Source organism: Phacochoerus africanus, chromosome 9 (assembly GCF_016906955.1).
Source record: "Phacochoerus africanus isolate WHEZ1 chromosome 9, ROS_Pafr_v1, whole genome shotgun sequence".
NCBI classification, from domain to species: domain Eukaryota; kingdom Metazoa; phylum Chordata; class Mammalia; order Artiodactyla; family Suidae; genus Phacochoerus; species Phacochoerus africanus.
In genome coordinates, this window is record NC_062552.1 from 103,930,413 (window position 1) to 103,949,005 (window position 18,593).

Consider the following 18,593-nt stretch of genomic DNA (forward strand, 5'->3'; position numbering starts at 1 on the left):
TGATATTCAGTCCCTGGCTAGGAGCTCTCTGCCTGGTTGGAGAGTCTGCTGTATGTTCTCTGCTTTGCATACATGCCCAGGGAACTTTGCCTATTCATTATCTACTGTGAGCTTAACTTCTCAAGGTTTTGATTAAAGGAATAAAAATCTAGAATCTTTTAAGGCTTTTCTTGTCCTGTGTTGTCCTAAGCTGCTCTCAAGTTTTCCTGGAAGGCAGCATCAGATAACCAGCTCATTGTTTTGGAGAACTTCCCTTCTTAGATTCTGGCCGTGTTTCCCTCTGTGGAGCCTGCATGCAGCCCACTCAAGTCAGGGCTCTAAGGATCTCTTCTCCCACAGTTCTTTATTTCTTATACTCCTTTCATAGTGCCTGGGAAGTAGGTAAGCCAGGCACTACTGTCCCTGTCCCATGGAAATGGACACTGAGATAAAAAGGCCCATGTTGCCTTCATTGAAGAGAGTCTGGTGGAAACCGGATGTTGTAACTCATAGCCCCAGGGTCTTATCACCACATCACTTAGCAGCCCAGTCATCTGAAGCCATAGGCATTTACTTGAGTGGATAAGATAGGATTTCTTGAGGGCAAATCGAAGAGAGTTTAGTTAATATCTAGCAGTGAGGAGACCAGGGCTTCTAGCCCATAATAAGAGGAAGAACTCTGACCTTGGGATAGGATAGGGACTAAGTAGGAGAGAACTTACCTAGGTGGAGTGATGCTGGCTATCCTACACTCTGCGGAGCTGAAGGACAGATGGGGGACTTCAAAGAGCATTAGGATTTACATGTCCAAAACACCTGCCAGAACAGTGGCCTCAGAAATGACTGTGCCCATTGCAGGGTTTATAAAGGCTAATAAAACGTCAACTTATTTTATGATGAAAAAAAGGAAATTTTAAGTTTAACATGTTTTTATTTTTTATTTATTTATTTTCTTTCTTTTTTGGGGGCCATATCTGTAGCATTTGAAAATTCCCAGGCTAGGGGTCACATCAGAGCTGCAGCTGCTGGCCTATACCACATCCACAGCAATGCAGGATCAGAATTGTGTCTGCGACTAGAAAAAAAATAATGTAATAGGGAAATAAAAAAAATAAAATAAAAAGGAGAAAAACTAAAAAAAAAAAAAATGTGTCTGTGACCTACACCATAGCTCGAGGCAACGTTGGATCCTTAACCCACTGAGAGTGGCCAGGGATTGAACCTGCATCCTCATGGATACTAGTTGGGTTCTTAATTCACTGAGCCATGATGTGAACTCCAGTTTAACATATTTGTAGTATGTAGATTATTCCTAACATCCTTAAATGATCTGATGTCACATGGCTACATGTATCATATGGTATTGACACATGCCAAAGGAAGGGCAGGCTTTCCACACATCTTAAAGGAAGGGAAAGTTTGATACTGGTACTTTTATATGTTCATTTGTCCTCAGTGGACTGGGAGATATCACATTTCAGTTGTGCCTGGTAAAGTGGATTTATGGATTGTCCGATCTAATTTTTATGAAACCAACCTTCACAAAATAGACAAGTGGCTTATACAAACCCTTGTAAGGAGACCTTGGATTGAAAATAATACCATTGCTATAAGGGAGCAACAATAAAATGGCAGAGCTGTCACTCCTAGTCCTAATTGGAGCTCTTCATCAGCCATATTATGACAGAAAATTATAAAGGTATAATCAGAACTGGTGCAAAGTCAGCCACCAAATAATCACTAAGAAGGCCATTTGAAATATAGACTTGTTTCCATCACTGTTAATAGTAGACTTTTTCCTAAGCCACAACATGCCTTGAAAAGTTGCCTAGTAATATAGTGGAACCATCAGGATTAGCAAGAAGTTTTTTTTTTTCATTTTTTGAAAGTTTAATTGAAGTATAGTTGATGTAAGAAAAAAACATTTTTTTTTTTTTTTTTGGCTGCCCTGTGACATGTGGAGCTCCTGGGGCCAGAAAGCTGCTACCTACCCTTCAGCTGTAAGAACGCCAGATCCTTAACCCACTGTACTGGGTTGGAGATTGAACGTGCATCCCAGTGCTCCAGAGATGTGGCTGACCAGTTGCGCCACAGCAGGAACAAAGAAATTTTAAGATGTTTTTATATCATCTGTATCCCATCCTTTTCAAATTTTGTTTTGATATGTTTTATGATTTATATATTACAGTAGGTCTTGTACACAATTTATCAATTATTTATATATATGTACATACATATACAGTACATAAATATTTTTAAAATGTATTATGTAATATATTCGTTTCATGCTCAAACAAATTTTAATTGATATGGTTGTGCATTAGTCAGGGAGGAGTAACTGCTGTACCAAATAACTCCAGAGTCTAAGGCTTAATAAAATAAAATAATAAAATTTCTTGATTTCTTGCTTATGTCTAGCTCCAATGTAGGTCAGCCGAGTAGAGCAAGACTCTAAGCCTTGTAGACATGCAGAGACCCTGGCTTCTTCTCTCTTCTGCTTCTGTCATGTTTCCAACTGGCAAAGGAAAGAAGAGTATGGAAGATTGGGCTTTTAACAGGTCAGGTTTGGAAGTGGCTCTGTTACTTTACCCCATATTCCATTGGCTGGAACTCAGTCATAAGCCGCTGCCAATTGCAGACAAAGCTAGGAAATTGTTGTCTGGGTATGAATCCAGTATGTAAAGAAAAACTGTTTGGAGAAGAGTAGAATTACTAGCCAATATAACTATGATAATATTGATCATAGTAGAAGATTTAAAAAGTATGGAGCCGCCTTTGCTTTTAGGAGTTGGACAGCTGCAAAGAGAATATTGTGCTTAGAATTTGATGTATTTGAGTTAATTCATCCATTCAACAAATGTTTATTGAGTGTCTGTTATCTGCCAGACACTTTTCTTGGCTCTGGGGACATGGCTGTGAACAAAACAGACAAAAATTTCTTAGGCTGGGAAGCTTACATTTGAGAAGGTGTCCTGAACAAGAGAGGCTCAAGTGCACATAGGAGCAGCGCAGAGTGACGAAAAGGGTCAGAAGTGTTATCAGAGCAAGTTGTTTTGATTTTTACCAAGTGGTTTAGAACTGTGGACTCAGACAGGGTCTGGCTCTATATCCTGGTCCTCTTAGTCACCTACTTGCCATGTGTTCTTTAGCCAGTTGTTTAAGCTCTCGGGCCTCTGTTTCTTTCTCTGTAAATGGGAATAATGATAGAGCCTAGTAGGTAAAGATGTTCTGATAATTAAAAGAGGGTAAGTACAAAGCACCGATGTAGTGCCCTAACCCAGAGTAAGCTTTCTGTACATGGTAGCTATGATAATACCACCAATAAAGTAATAACAGCTAGTAGGGAGGATGGTGCTGTTACTGATGCCGGTGGCCTGGGCTAATGATTTGCCAGAGCAAGTTAGATCTGAGAGAACGTTCTCTCTTCTTTTGCTGCTCAATTGGTTGTCATGTCATTGTTGTGCTTAACCTTTAATGCTTTTTGATTTAAGTGCATATATAGCAAAAAATTTTGTATTGAAAATGAATACCTACCTGTTGCTGAATATATTGCTACTACGGGACAGCATAAAGATAAATGGCAGTCGTCGGCAATCCTATTGTTCAGACACAACCACTTCAATCACGTTGGTATATTTCCTTCCTCTTGTCTTTTTTCTGCCTGGGCTCAAGCTTAGGAAGACACTGAATGGGGTCCTTGGCCTGGCACCAGTTATTCAGGGCCGGCAATCAAATTTGTCTCTTGCCCCTCCACAGTCCTTCAGATAAGAGGTTCTCTGCTACAGAAGGGACCCCTCTTCAGACAATCCAGTGGGCTCTTGGCCTTTGCCTTGCTCTCCTTGCTGTTGCTCTCTGACTGGACTCCTTTATTTGTTGTTCCCGGAGTACTAACCAGCACTTTTCTTTTTATTCCTGCTCTGTACTTCTGGGCAGTTGGTAGAACTAAGTCTACTTCTAAAAATATTCATCTCAGAGCTCCTGTTATTGCTCTGTGGGTTAAGAATCTGACATGGTATCCATGAGGATGTGGGTTCTATCCCTGGCCTTGCTCAGTGGGTTAAGGATCTGGCGTTGTCATGAGCTGTGGCGTGGGTCACAGACGTGGCTCAGATCTAGCATTGCTGTAGCATAGGCTGGGAGCTGTAGCTCCGATTAGACCCCTAGCCTGGAAAGCTCCATATGCTGCAGGTGCAGCCCTAGAAAAGACAAAAAGACAAAAAAAAAATAAAAAATAAAAAAGACCTGCCCGGGCTCCCAGAAGTTCTTAACGTCCATGGGCTAAATAAAAACCAATTAATAAATCAATCCCTGCCCATCCTTTGGGGGATGAAGAGGCCCCAAACTTACGGTGTTCTACTAATCACCTCATTTCATCCTCTGGTAATAGATTGTGTGCTTCAGCTCACAATCAACAGTCCTTTATTTGGCCATTAGCTGCTTGGTGTTGAGGTCCTTTCAGATATGTGTGGTTATCACTGAAGACTAAAGCATGAAGGACTTGGTTCGTGTGAAATCAAGCCAAAGGTAAGGTGGGTTTTTGGCTTTTATTTATTTTTTTAATAAGAAAGGAATAAGCTGGCAGCTGTACATTTGGAACTTCTTGGTATTTTTCTGATTCTGGTCCTGATTTCATTTGGATTTTCCCTGAGTTGAAGTTTACTTTTACCTCTCAAAATCTTCCTTCCAAGGTCCAGATAATGCAAATGATAATGTAAACAACACTATTGGGGAGCATGGGTATTTATTATAACGCTAAAGACAAATATTTCCTTTATTCCTCCCACAAAGTACTGTTTTCAACAAAAGTCTGAGGAATGACTTTAAAAGGTCTTGTAAGTACCTATTGCTTACAAACAATTGACAAGCTAATTATAAGCCTCACCTATCTAGTCATTGAGCTAGTACTACAAAATTTTCACTATAGGTAGCCCTTTGGCAGTTTTAGCTATGGAAAGTGAGAAAATTACCGTTTAAAATGCCATTATTTAGTTTTTTTCCTAAATTAGCTTGGCCCTCCTTATCCCTTATCCCATTAAGACTGCGTGAGGATTTTATAATTGGACATGCAAAGTGAAACATGTTTTACACAGAAAAAAATCAAGAGCACTTACAAAATAATTTGGAAATAAACTGGAAGGGCTGTGGGCCCAACTCCAGTTTATGACCAGAGGTGCCCCAACTTAAGCAGTCACATGCTTCCTAAAATGGGCTGTAAAACATTGGAGATGTAAAAATGCTATGGATACGGCCATCTGCTGCAGATTTAGACAGCATCGAACTGTTAGGAGTTCCCAAGCCCCTAGGAACAGATTTCTGAGGTTTTAGGGGCCTCAGGAAAGACGCCAGCTGTGGTCATGAGAGGCTACATCCCCACCACTGGAACTCCTAGGTGAGCTGTAAACTGGGGCAGGGCTTCGGTGTGAACATGCTTTGTCTTACCTGAGATTACATGCTGATCTCCCAGGTCAGACCAGCACTACAGGTAAGCAGAATTGCCCACTGAAGTGGGAGTCAGAAAGAAGATCCCAGTTCCAGCCCCAGCCCCGGACATGCAGGCTCTGGGGCCCCTGAATCTATCACTTAATCTTCCATGCATCTCAGTTTATTGACCTGTGAAATGGATTGAAAAAAATTCTCTCCATCCTGCCCTACATGTTAGAAGAGAAAACTGAGCCTCAGAGAGCTTGAATCCTGTGTCTGACATGACACAACTATTAAATGGCACTTTTTTTTTTTTTAAATCTGCTGCATGTAAGATTCTGTCTTTTTTCATTCCTCTATGTTATAGCTACTTCCTCATCCTTCCAGATATTGCTCATATGCTACCTTCTTGGGATACTGTCCCTGAAGTAGTTAAGTGGCCCTTACAACTTTTGTTCCAATTCTTATAGCACTTATCACACTGTATTATGATTATTCGCTTTATTCATCTTTACTCACCTCTAGATTCTAGGCTTTCCCTAGTACCTACCTCAATGCCTAATTAAAAAAGGAGTGTCTTGTGAATAAATGAGTAAATGAGCATATGAAAGAGTGATGAGCAAATCTCAATTTTACACCATTCTCCTACTTTGGGCAACATCAATCATTATGCTAAACTTAAAAGTCTTTGATTGTCATACAAGAAGAGAAAAATAATGGGAAAAGGGAGAATCACTGATCGACTATGATTATCTACAGATGTGAAAAATTGGCTCTAACTGTAAACTTTGGGAACAGTGCTTACAAGCCTGGGGTAAAGTTCTGGATAGATGAAGCTCCTTCCACACTGGGTTGTAAACGGTGGAAAGGCATCAGTCAACAAAAGAAATAATCCAGCAAATTAATAGTGTACGTACTTTTGATACCAGTGTGAAGGCAAAAATTAGATTACCTTGATTTTCAAAGAGTTTATGCTCCATCTGGAAGTTAGATTTACGAAAATGGCTAATACTTACATAGACTTTAGTATGTGTCAGGTATTGTTCTAAGCTATAATTATGTTAACACATTTGGTCCTCATGGAAAACACACACCATAGGCATTAGTATTATCCCCCATTTTACAGGAAATGTAGGCACAGTGAATGACTGGCCTCAAGTCATGGGTAGTGAAGACTAGGCATTCTGCCTTCAGAGTTTGTCTCTCTCTCTCTTTTTTTTCTCCTTCTCTTTTTGTCTTTTCTGGGGCCGCTTCTGTGGCTTATGGAGGTTCCCAGGCTAGGGGTTGAATCGGAGCTGTAGCTGTCAGCCTACACTAGAGCCACAGCAACTCGGGATCCGAGCCGCATCTGCGACCTACACCACAGCTCATGGCAACGCCGGATCCTTAACCTACTGAGCAAGGTCAGGGATCAAATCCGCAACCTCATATTTCCTAGTCAGATTCATTAACCACTAAGCCATGATGGGAACTCCCAGAGTCTGTCTCTTAATCAATATTGTGACATACATACAGTGACATAACTGTACTGCACAGAGCTGCAAAATAATACGAGAGACTGTGGTAGAGAGGAAAGCATATTTTCTATAGAGACAGATAGTTCTAGATTTAATTTGTGGTTTTAAAACTTGCAAGATATTGGTGCTTTACATGTTTTCAAGTTCTTTGAGATAAAAATTAAGGATAAGGTATGCTTAAAACATTGTGCCAGCTATTCATACATAGTACATGTTCAAATATTTATTTCTCTTTGTTTTATTTTCTCAACAAATGGTTCTCTTCTCCTTCCTCTTGAATAAAATTAGGTAAAATATGTGTGTTATAAAAAATAAATGGTAGTGTATCATAATGCAGAAGTCATTAGAAGGGGCAAGGAGGAGTGATCTGGGCAGGAAGCTTTGGTAGAATAATGAATCAGTTCTGGGTTAACATACCTAAGATTCTATCAAATATTCATGGCATCACCATGGCTCTTGGCTTCCAGAAACAGGAAGTATCTAAACTGATATGCAGTCTCAAGACCCAGATAACCTTGTCCTGTTTCAACCCTGAACTTTAACATTTGAAGTATCTCAAGTATATTAAACATTAGAGGTCAGGGATGTCAAGTTCAAAGGGAAAGGGAGCCTTCTCAGTGGAGATGTGTGTTTCTCTGAGGTCATCGGGGTCAGTGGTTGTCAGGATGGTGGGGGCGGGAGGGCTGAGATGGGGAAGCTGCTGCTTGGAGTGCAGCAACCTTAGGCAGTTGACGGTGGGTGAAGCAGGTGCCACAGAGGAAGCGCATCCCTATAGCAGCAGCCCACGGCAACGCTTTAATGTCCTCTTTTTGAGCTGACAAACAGATATTCCACCAATGTGCAGATAGATTAATGCAAAACAGCTGTGTTTTAAATATATAAACACTCACCAGAAATCTGTAAGTCAGGGACAAAGCCATGTGGTTGTGTATTCTTTTTTCCCATGCGGCTGTGAAATGCAGCTGTTTATGGAGATAGCACTTGTATTATGCGTACCGCCTCGATGAAGCAGGATTTTAAAAGCGTCCATTCTTCCTTATGTGGTGATCCAACAGCAAAGGAAGGACAACTGGGTGTGAGGGAGTGGGAGTAGGAAGCCCTGGTGTGATGGAAATGCAAGCGAAAGAGAATAGCTGGTGCCATCTGCTAGTGAGAGGGAGCCTCCTGAATTCCTGGCAGAGCTGTGGAAATGGAATCCATCAGGAAGGTGGGAGAACTCATCACCCACCTATTACCTCCATAGGAAGAGAAGACTTGCATGCTATAGGCTTTTAGTTTGGACCTGAAGGAGACTGCTAACTAGAGCTGCCAGAATAATAATTGCAGTAGTCTTTAAAAAATTTTTTTTGGCTTTGAATATGTGCTTTTTATTCAGTGTTAAAACTGTGAGTTATCAAGCTTTTGGATTTGTTTGAAAAATAAAAGATGGACAGTTTGAACCCCATGTAAGCATGAAAATGGAGTGGTAAAAAGCGGATCCCTAGTGGGTCCTAAGGCTTCCCACATACATATTTAATTCCAGTGGGCATTAGAAGTACCAAATAATACTGCAAATGTTAGATATGAAGATCTTAGATACCAGGTTGGAGGAACCACTTCTAACATGCTGTAGGTTGAACCAGAAGTGTTTAGGTGCCTAAGGGGGCTTTGGCTCTAAGGAAATCTTTAGTATGAATTTTATGGTTGTTTATTGCTTAAAATAGGAAGGCTTCATTAGTCAGTGGTTGTAAAAAGTAAGTTAGTGAGAGCATATCAAATTCTACCTGGAAGTTTGTAGTTCTTTAAATCTTGCCTATATTGTTCTTTTAAATATGCTGCAGGACATAGTTCATAATTATTTTTAATGCTTTTTAAAATCCATGTTGGCTAAAAAACAAGTTCCGTAAAAATTGTACTATGACTAGTATAAGGTTATAAGATGTTACTTGAGATATGTTCTATAACTACAGTTACCACCAATTAGTCTTTACCCAAATCAAGGTCATAGTTATCTGTGAGGAAATAGCCTTAAACATACTAATCATTTAAAACTCAAAGCCATTTGGGAAAAATATCTTTATTAATTATAGAACATTTCCCATCCTGGTTCCTAAAGAAATCGGTCATCGAGTTTCAGCTGTAACACACTCAAGTAAAAGTCAATTATTTCATATTTCACACCAGCAGGGACTTAAACCTTTTGATAGGTTTACATTTCCTAAACTCCCTGTAATTAACCTTCTTAAACTAAGCCTCTAACTTAGCAATACCGTCTATTGTGTCTTCTGGAGTTGTGAAAAGCGAAAGCCCAGCTTTATCTCCCTCAGGATATGTTAGAATTGTGGGGTTGGAAGGTGCTTTGGAAGTTACTCAGCCAAAATTCCCAGAAAGAGTTGGGATTCTAGTTTAGCTTAACTAGCCTTGGTAACTGGGAACTCACCATACTTCACTATTGAAGGATTTATAGTTATTAGAAAATTCTTCATAGCAGGGGTAAATTTGTCTCTTTGCAAGGCACTGTAGGGGTGTCATTTTAAACAGCATAGGACATGTTTATTTCCTCTTCTCATAAGTAAAAAAGTAAAAACAGTAAAAGTAAAAAAAGTGAAAAAGGTAAGAAAAAAAGTGAAAAAGGTTAAGTAAAAAAGTATAAAAAGTAAGGGGTAAATTTGTCTCTGCAAGGCACTCTAGGTGTACCACTTTAAACAGCATGGAACATGTTTATCTACTTCCTCTTCTAATAAGTAAAACTTTACATATTTGAAGAGAGTGATCATTTCATCTTTCAGTATCTTTAATCTCAGATCCTTCAGTTGTTCAGCATGTTTATGATTATAAATGTCTCACCATCCTATTCTGAACACTTCCTAATTTGTCAGTGTTCTTACCACAGTGTTTCTGGACATGATTCATCCATTCATTATATGCCTGTTAAGCTCCTATTATGTGCCAGGAACTGGGGACATAATGGCTAATAAAACAGACAAGGTCTCCATCTTCAAAGATGTGGACCATAAACAAGTAAATACATGCATAATTTTACAGTGTGTCTTCAGGTAACGTTAAGTGCTGTGAAGAAAAATATAGTAAAGAATAGAAAGTTTTGGCAATAGATAAGGACTGTTTTAGATAGGTAGGTATTTTAGATAGATTGAGTAGTCAGGGGAGATCTTTCTGTGGCCTTTGACTTGAGACAAGCGTACAATGCACTATATGTGCCGTAGTCTTGAGGAAGGATGTTCCAAGTAGGGAAACAGCAGTTGCGAAGACTCTGGGGTGGGAATGATGTGTCAGAAGTTACTAAGGATGGGTGTTCATGGCTTCCCTCCCTTCTCGTGAATGACAAGGAACCCTTTAACCTTAAACTGACATGGTTCAGTGTCATTGCAAATTCTCCTTTCTGCCTGTTCAACTTCTCCCCTCATCCTCAACCACACTTATGTGTATGTACATACACATACACACACGTTCTCCTAAAGGATTATATCATCTCTTCTAGGTCAGTTTTTTAGGAGTATTGTGATACATAATTGAAAGGCTGAAGAGAGAGAAAGAGAGTGGCAGGAGGAAAAGGTGTATGCTTAGCCAGGGAGGCAGCACTGGATGTTTCAAACTCAAATTCTTACAGAGGCTAAGGATGACAACAATGTGTCATGCAGTTTGGGTGTGATGAAATAAGGAGTCATGGCTGCAGTTGTGACATACCCCGTACAAACAGGTCAGCTTCTACTCAGCTAGAAGATATTGTTGGAATGCATAATGTAAGCTCAGCATTGCCATATGTCCCAATTTTTCAAGAACAGTAATAGATGTTTCTCTCTCTTTTTTTTTAATATGAGATTTTCCACTTTTAAAAATACTTCTATAGAGACTTCTGCTACCAGGAAAATAGGATAGACATTCTTATCCATGTTCTATCTATTAAGAATAACTAACGGGATAGTATAGATAAAATACAAGAAGACTCTGAAAGATAGAAAAGGGCAGAAATGCTAAAGACCTTGGGACCCAAGGAAATATATTATGATGAGTTGCCTGGGTTTTCTTTTTTTCCTCCTGTGTTCCAGATTTGGAGCTAAAGAAGCTGAAAACTAGAAACATCAATGGTCATGAACAAAAATGCCCCAAGAAAAGCCTGCTCTGTTTGGCTTCTAAATAGGAAAGGGGAAACCTAGCAAGACAAAAATTTTAGAAATAACTGCTCTGTTCCATCCAGATAGCACAGAAATATTTAAGGCAATTATATGATAAACAAGGGAGGGAAAAGGAAGATGAGATTTTGATAAGTTATGTATATTTAATATAATACCTAGAACAATCACTAAAAAAGCTACACAAAGAGATATACTCCACAGTACTATAGGTAAATCAAAATGTAATTCTAAAACAATGTTCAGATAATCAGAAAAGCAGGAAAAAGAACACAGAGAAATGAAAAACAGTAAAAAATAAAATGATATACTTAAGCCTAACATCAATAATTACATTAAATGCAAATGCATGTTAAGTGGTATAAATGCACCAATTAAAAAATAAAGGCTGGCAAGATTTAAAAACATGACCCAACTATATGCTATCTATAAGAAACTCCCTTTCAATATAATAATATAGATACGATGAATGTAAAATAATGGGAAAAGATATACTAACATTAATATAAAGAAAGTAGGAGCTGCTATGTTAATATCAGATAAACTAGTCTTCAACACAAAGACTGTTACTAGGGACAAAAGAGGGACATTATTTAATGATAAAAGAGTCAGTGCAACAAGAAGACATAGCAATCCTAAATGTGAGTGCACCAAACAACAGAGCTTCAAAATATGTAAAGAAAAACTTATTGAACTGTAAAGAAGAAATATGCGAGTATACAAATATACAAATCCACAGTTATAGTTGGAGACTTACACTCCTACACTCTTCTCAACAAGTCTATAGAACAACGAGTCAGGAAATTAGCAAGGATTTATGTATGAATCCGTTAAGGTTGCCTAAACAAAATACCACAGCCGGGGTGGCTTAAGCTACAGAAACTTATTTTCTAACAGTCCTGGAGACAAGAAGCCAAAGTGTCAGCAGGTTGAGTTTCTCCTAAGACCTCTCTTGTTGACTTGCAGATGGCTGCCCTCCCACTGTATCCTCTGTGCTTACACATAGGATTAGGGTCCTACCCCTATAACCTCTGTTAGCCTTAATTACCTCTTTAGAGGCCCTCTTTCTTTCTTTTTCTTTCTTTTCTTTCTTTCTTTCTTTCTTTCTTTCTTTCTTTCTTTCTTTCTTTCTTTCTTTCTTTCTTTCTTTCTTTCTTTTTCTTTCTTTCTTTTCTTTCTTTCTTTTTCTTTCTTTCTTTCTTTCTTTCTTTCTTTCTTTCTTTCTCTTTCTTTCTTTCTTTCTTTCTTTCTTTCTTTCTTTCTTTCTTTCTTTCTTTCTTTCTTTCTTTCTTTCTTTCTTTCTCCTTCCTTCCTTCCTTCCTTCCTTCCTTCCTTCCTTCCTTCCTTCCTTCCTTCCTTCCTTCCTCCTTCCTTTCTTTCTTCTCCTTTCTTTGTCTTTTTAGGGCCATACCTGCAGCATACAGAGGTTCCCAGGCTAGGGGCCAAGTTGGAGCTGTAACTGCCGGCCTACACCACAGCCGCAGCAACACAGGATCCGAGCTGTGTCTGTGACCTATACCACAGTACATAGCAATGCTGGATCCTTAACGCACTGAGTGAGGCCAAGGATCAAACCCACGTCCTCATGGATACTAATCGGGTTCGTTAACCACTGAGCCGCGATGGGAACTCCTAAAGGCCCTCTTTCTGTATTTAGCCCTCTTTCTGTGTGAGACTGTATTTGGTCTCATTGGGGGGTTAGAGCTTTACACATGGATTTGGGTGGGGGAGGGGGCACGATTAGTCCATAGCAATGTAGAAGATCTCAGTAATAACATCAACTAACAGGATCTAATTGACGTTTATAGAAAATTTTGCTCAACAGTGGCGGAATGCATATTGTTTTCAAATGTTCATAGAACATACATCACAATAGACTATATCATGGGCCATAAAACAAACCTCAACAGATTTAAAAGAATTGAAATTATATAGAGTGTGTTCACCAACCAAGATGGAATCAAACTAAAAACCAGTAATAGCAAATTCTCCAAATAGTTGTAAACTAAATAAGATTCTTCTAACTAATCCATGAATCAAAGAGGAGTTTTTAAGAAATCAAATAATACGTTAAACTGAATGGAGATAAAAACATATTAAAATTTGTGGGACACAGATAAGGCAATGCTGAGAGGCACATTTATGGAACAAAATGCACGTGTTAAGAAAGAGAAAAAGTCTCAAATTAATACTCTAAACTCACACCCAAAGAATATATGGGGCAAAGAGCAAACTAAATCCAAAACAAGCAGAAGAGCAAAATCAATGAAATTGAAATCAGAAAATACGATTTGGAAAATCAATGAAAAAAGAAATCGTTCCTTGAAAAGATCAAGAAAATTGACCAACAGATGTCTAGCTTGACTGATAAAGAGAAGACACTAATTACTAATATTAAAAATGAAATAAAAGATATCATTACAGACACTATAGATAACAAAAGGTAATAAGGAATACTACAAATTGACCTTATGCACATAAATTTGACAACTAAGAAGAAATGGACCACTTCTTAACACAATCGACCGCAACTCAGCCAATGTGCAATAGATAATATGAACAGACGTATAACTATTGAGGAAACTGGATCCATAATTTTAAAAGTTCCCCCAAAGGAGTCTCCAGGTTCAGATGGTTGCACTGGAGAATGCTACCAAACAGAAGAGTTAACACCAATTGCATACATTCTCTTGTAGAAAATAGAAAAGGAGAGGTCACATAAAACCAATAGGTTTTATGAAGTTAGTATCAATATCTTTCATGAATATGGTCACAAAAATCTTAACAAAATATTAGAAAGTATAATTCAGTAGTATATAAAGAATTATGTACCATGGACAAGTTGGGTACAAGTCTGGTTCAGTATTGGAAAAGTCAACCAATGCAATCTACCATATTAACAGGCTAAAGAAGAAAACTCACATGACCATATCAATTGATGTAGAAAAAGTACTTGTCAAAATTTAACACCATTCATGATAAAAACTCTCAGAAAGATAGTAATAAAGGGGAACTTCCTCAACTTGATAAAGAACATCTATCAAATGCCCAAAGCTGACATTATACTTAATGATGAGTGACTGAGTACTTTCCACCATGGTCAGGAATAAGCCATGGATGCCTGATCTAACTGCTCTTATTCAATATAGTGCTGGAAGTTCTAGCCAATGGAATATGGCGGAAAAGGAATAAAAGGCATACAGACTGGAAAGGAAGAAATGAAACTGTTTCTATTTGCAGATGGCATAATTATCTACATAGAAAATCTCAAGAAATCTACCAAAAAAACAAAACAAACAAAAAACAAAAACCCTGTAGAATAAGTTCAGCAGTGTTATTGGATACAATAAAAAAATACCAAAATCAGTCTTGCTTCTTTATATCAGCAGTGAATACATAGGCATCAAAATTGAAAATATAACACCATTTATAGTTGTTCAAGAAGTGAAATACTTAGGGGTAAATATAGCATATTCATGACTTGTATGCTGCAAACTGCACAATGCTATTAAAGAAATCAAAGAAGATCTGGATAAGTAAACAGCCATAATGTATCATGGATTGGATGATTTAACATAGTAAGAATGACAGTTCCCCCCAAACTGATATCCAGGTTGTGGTGGGTTAAAGGGTGCCCCACACCTTCATGATATATCTACGTCTTAATTCATGAAAACTGAATGTTCCCTTGTTTGGAAAAATAGTATTTGCGAATGTCATTAAGGATCTTGACATGGTGGGTTCATCCTTGGATTATCAAGGTGACAAGTATTGTAAGAAACACACAGAAGAGAGCACAGACACAGAGAAGGCAGTATGAAGGTGGAACCATTAGCCAAGGAATGCCACCAGTGCCAGAAACTGGAAGAGTCAAGGGAGGATTCTTCTCCAGAGAATCCAGAGGGAGTACAGCCCTGCTGACACCTTGATTTCAGATTTCTGGTCTCCATAACTCTGGGAGAATAAATCTCTGTTGTTTTAAGCCACTAACATTGTGATAATTTATTACAGTAGCCGCAGAAGCTAATACACAGGTTTAACACAATTCCTTTCAAAGTCTCTGCAAGCTTTTTTGTAGGTACAGTCATGATTATTGTAAAACTATAGTAAAATAGAAGAGCTAAAACAATTTTGAAAAAGAAAAGCAGGATGAGCCTACTCAGTTTAAGATTTATTATGTAGGTTCAGTAATTAAGACTGTGTGGTACTAGTGGAGAAATAGATCAACGAAGCAGAGTAGAAAGCCCAGAAACAGAGGGGGGTATTGGGTATACCCAGCTGGTTATTGAAAAATGTGCAGAAGCATTTCAATGGAGGAAATAGAGCCTTTCAAACAAATGCTGCTGAAACAATAGGATAATCACTGGGGAAAAAAATGAACCTTAGTTTAAGTCTCACAACTTATACAAATATTAGCTCAAAGTGGATCATAGGCATAAATGTAAAATGTAAAACTTTTAGAAAAAATTTAGGAATATTTCTTCAGGATCCAGGGCTAGGCAGTGTTTTTAGACCTGATGCCAAAGGCACAATCCATAAAAGGAAAACTTAATAAACTTCATGAAAGTCAAAACTATTCTCTATGAGTAACCCTGCCAAGAGGATGAGAAGACAAGCTATGGTGTGGGAGAAAATACTTGCAAACTATGTATCTGGCAAAGGATTAGTACCTGGACTGTATAAAGAACTCTCAAAACTCAACAGTAAAAAAAAAAAAAAACCCAAAACGAAAAACCAAAACCACGAACAAACAATCCTATTAGCGAAATGTACAAGCAAAAGGCATGGAGAGACATTTCATTGAATGTGATATACAAGTGGCAGTAAACTCATTAAAAGATATTTAATATCATTGGCCATTCAGGAAATATAAATTAAAACTGCAAGGTTATCACTATATACCTGTCCAAATAGCTAAGATAAAAAAAGAGTGACATACCAAATATTGGCAAAGACGTGGAGAAACTGGATGGCTCACTTATACATTGTTGGTGGTAATGTGAAATGATACAGCCACTCTAGAAAACATCTTGATAATTTGTTAAAAACAAAAACGAAAACAACCCTAAAGGTGCAGTTACCACATAATCCATCAATTTCAGTCCTGGCCATCTATCACAGAGAAATGAAGACATGTCTACACAAAACCATGTACAAGGATGTTTATAGAAGATTTTATTATAATACCCCAAACCTGGAGATAACCTATATATCTTTTAATAAATGAATGGTTCAAATGTGTCACATCTGTACCATGGAATATTTTACAGTAATAAAAAGGAACAAACTCTTGATACATACAACTTGGGTGTTATCCCCAGAGAATTATGCTAAGTGAAAAAAGCCAGTGTCAAAAGGTTTCGTACTATATGATGCCATTCATATAATATTCTTTAAATGATGTAATTATAGAAATGGTGAAGAGATTTAGGGTTTCTAATATCAGGAATGGGTGAGGGAGGAGTAGATGTGACTATAAAAGGACCCTTGTGGTGATGAAAATGTCCTATATCTTGACTGTATCAATGTCAGTATTCTGGTTGTGATATTACTTTAGATTTTGCAAGGAGTTACCACTGGGAGAAAGGGTAAAGTGTACCTGGAACTGCTCTGTATTCTTTTTTTTTTGCTTTTTAGGGCTGCACCCAAGGCATATAGAGGTTCCCAGGCTAGGGGCCATATCGGCGCTACAGCACAGCCATAGCAATGCTAGATCTGAGCCGTGTCTGCAACCTGCACCACAGCTCATGGCAGTGCCACATCCTTAACCCACAGAGTGAGGCCAGTGATCGAACCTCATGGTTCCTAGTTGGATTCGTTTCCGCTGCACCATGATGGGAACTCCCGCTCTGTATTATTTCTTACAACAATATGTAAATATGTAATTAGCTCAGAATAAAAATTTAATTAGACAATTACCGTCAGGCAATCTGAGCATGTGTTCAGACCAGGTATTTCTTGTTAACTACTACTTTGTGCCCCTTGAATTAGAGAATAAAGTATACGTGAGGCAGAGAGGGGTGAAGAAGGTGTAGTGTATGCTGAAGTGAGACATGATTTGTGGACTGGTGGATAGAAAGTCTCCAGAACAGCCATGGGACATGAATAAGGTAGACAGAAAAGGAGGGGTTTTGTAGTGATACATTTTATGATGTGTTGAGGGACCTTTCTTGTTTTCAAGAAATTTAGAGAAAGAAATTAACCAGTACATTTCTGTAACTGCTTTGCAATGAGACAGCCATGTAAGATCTAGATTTATAAGGGCTGCAAGTTGGTGTTAGAAAATCCTGTGGTTGTAGGGAGTTTCCATCGTGGGTCAGAAGTAATGAACCCAATTAGTAGCCCTGAGGATGTGGGTTCAATCCCTGACCCCGCTAGTGGGTTAAGGGTCCGGCGTTGCCATGAGCTGTGATGTAGGTCATATACTTGGCTCAGATCTGGTGTGGCTGTGATGTCGGTTGGAAGCTACATCTGTGATTTGACCCCTAGCCTGGGAATTTGCATACACCGAGGGTGCAGTCCTAAAAAGACAAACAAAAGAGAAGAGAAATGAAAAGGAAATCTTGCGGTTGTAGATAATCCTAGGAAGAGCTGAAGTACGTGTAAATAGATGGGAGAGTCTAGGAGAATTAGCTAAATGTACATGTCTAAAAATAGTGGACGTCTCTTGCCTTGCAGACCCTCTCTATCCATTTTATTTTGGCAGGTAGCTGTAGTTATTGGTGCCTTTTCCTAGTAAGGAAAAACAGTCCTCAGGAGGTTCCTCGCCCCCCTCTTTCTTTCCAATTTGTACTGAAATTCTAAGATAACAGTGCTTAGGATACATAGGAGACATTGTCTTCTAGAGCTGGTGAGGCTGGATGAGGTGCTACAAGGTCTGGGTGATCTCTCTGACCTAAGAGCACACTTCAAAAGGAGGGTGGGGGGGACCCTTTCTCCATCTGCTTATCATAGTCAGTCTGGGTGTTCATGTGCCCTTTAAGCCACTGACTGCTGGTTCTGGGCAGAGGGTGAAGGAGCTCAGGTGCATGGAATTGAAAGGTAATGAGACTGATTAATGAAATTCCTTCCAGTAAAGGGTACCATGTGCCAACCTCTGTCCTGGATAACTCTCCTACATGGGAATCAGGGGCCATGCTCTGCTCTCGGGTGTCTGGTATCTGAGAGCAGACATCTGTGCTTGGGAGGGACTGGAGGCCACTTTTGGCGTGGTGTCTTTACTTCCTCAGGATGCTCTGCCAAGGTTTGTTCACAATCTCCTCTGGCCATGCTCATTTAGTTATGGAAAACAGGGTGAACATGAGTAATGGGAAATGCAGTTAGCTGATGGGGCAAGCTGGTCCCAGTGGTAGGCCTCATGCACAGTGGAAAGCCCCATGCGGTACCCAAAAAAAGCCCCATGCAGTCTAAAAGCAGTGTAGGGAAATGCCTGGAGAATAAATCACTCTGTTATTGGCATATTTATCTAATTATATCTGTCTATCTGACTGACCTTTAATCTAATCTAATTTAAAATAAACAGCTAGGAATGAGTTGATCTGAGAAG

The 18,593-nt window shown here is 38.8% G+C and overlaps 1 protein-coding gene across 6 annotated transcripts in view; it reads left to right on the forward strand.

Moving 5' to 3' along the window:
• The window catches only part of NRXN3 (neurexin 3), a 1,579,386-nt gene that overhangs the window by 123,916 nt on the left and 1,436,877 nt on the right, over window positions 1-18,593 (forward strand). For 5 of the 6 annotated variants that reach the window (XM_047796611.1, XM_047796607.1, XM_047796610.1 and 2 more), the window contains exon 6: window positions 15,303-15,315. In XM_047796611.1, the coding sequence (XP_047652567.1) occupies window positions 15,303-15,315 (13 nt within the window). Of the gene's footprint in view, window positions 1-11,259; window positions 11,272-15,302; window positions 15,316-18,593 lie in introns of all 6 variants that reach the window. The other variant, XM_047796606.1, reaches the window with a different exon arrangement.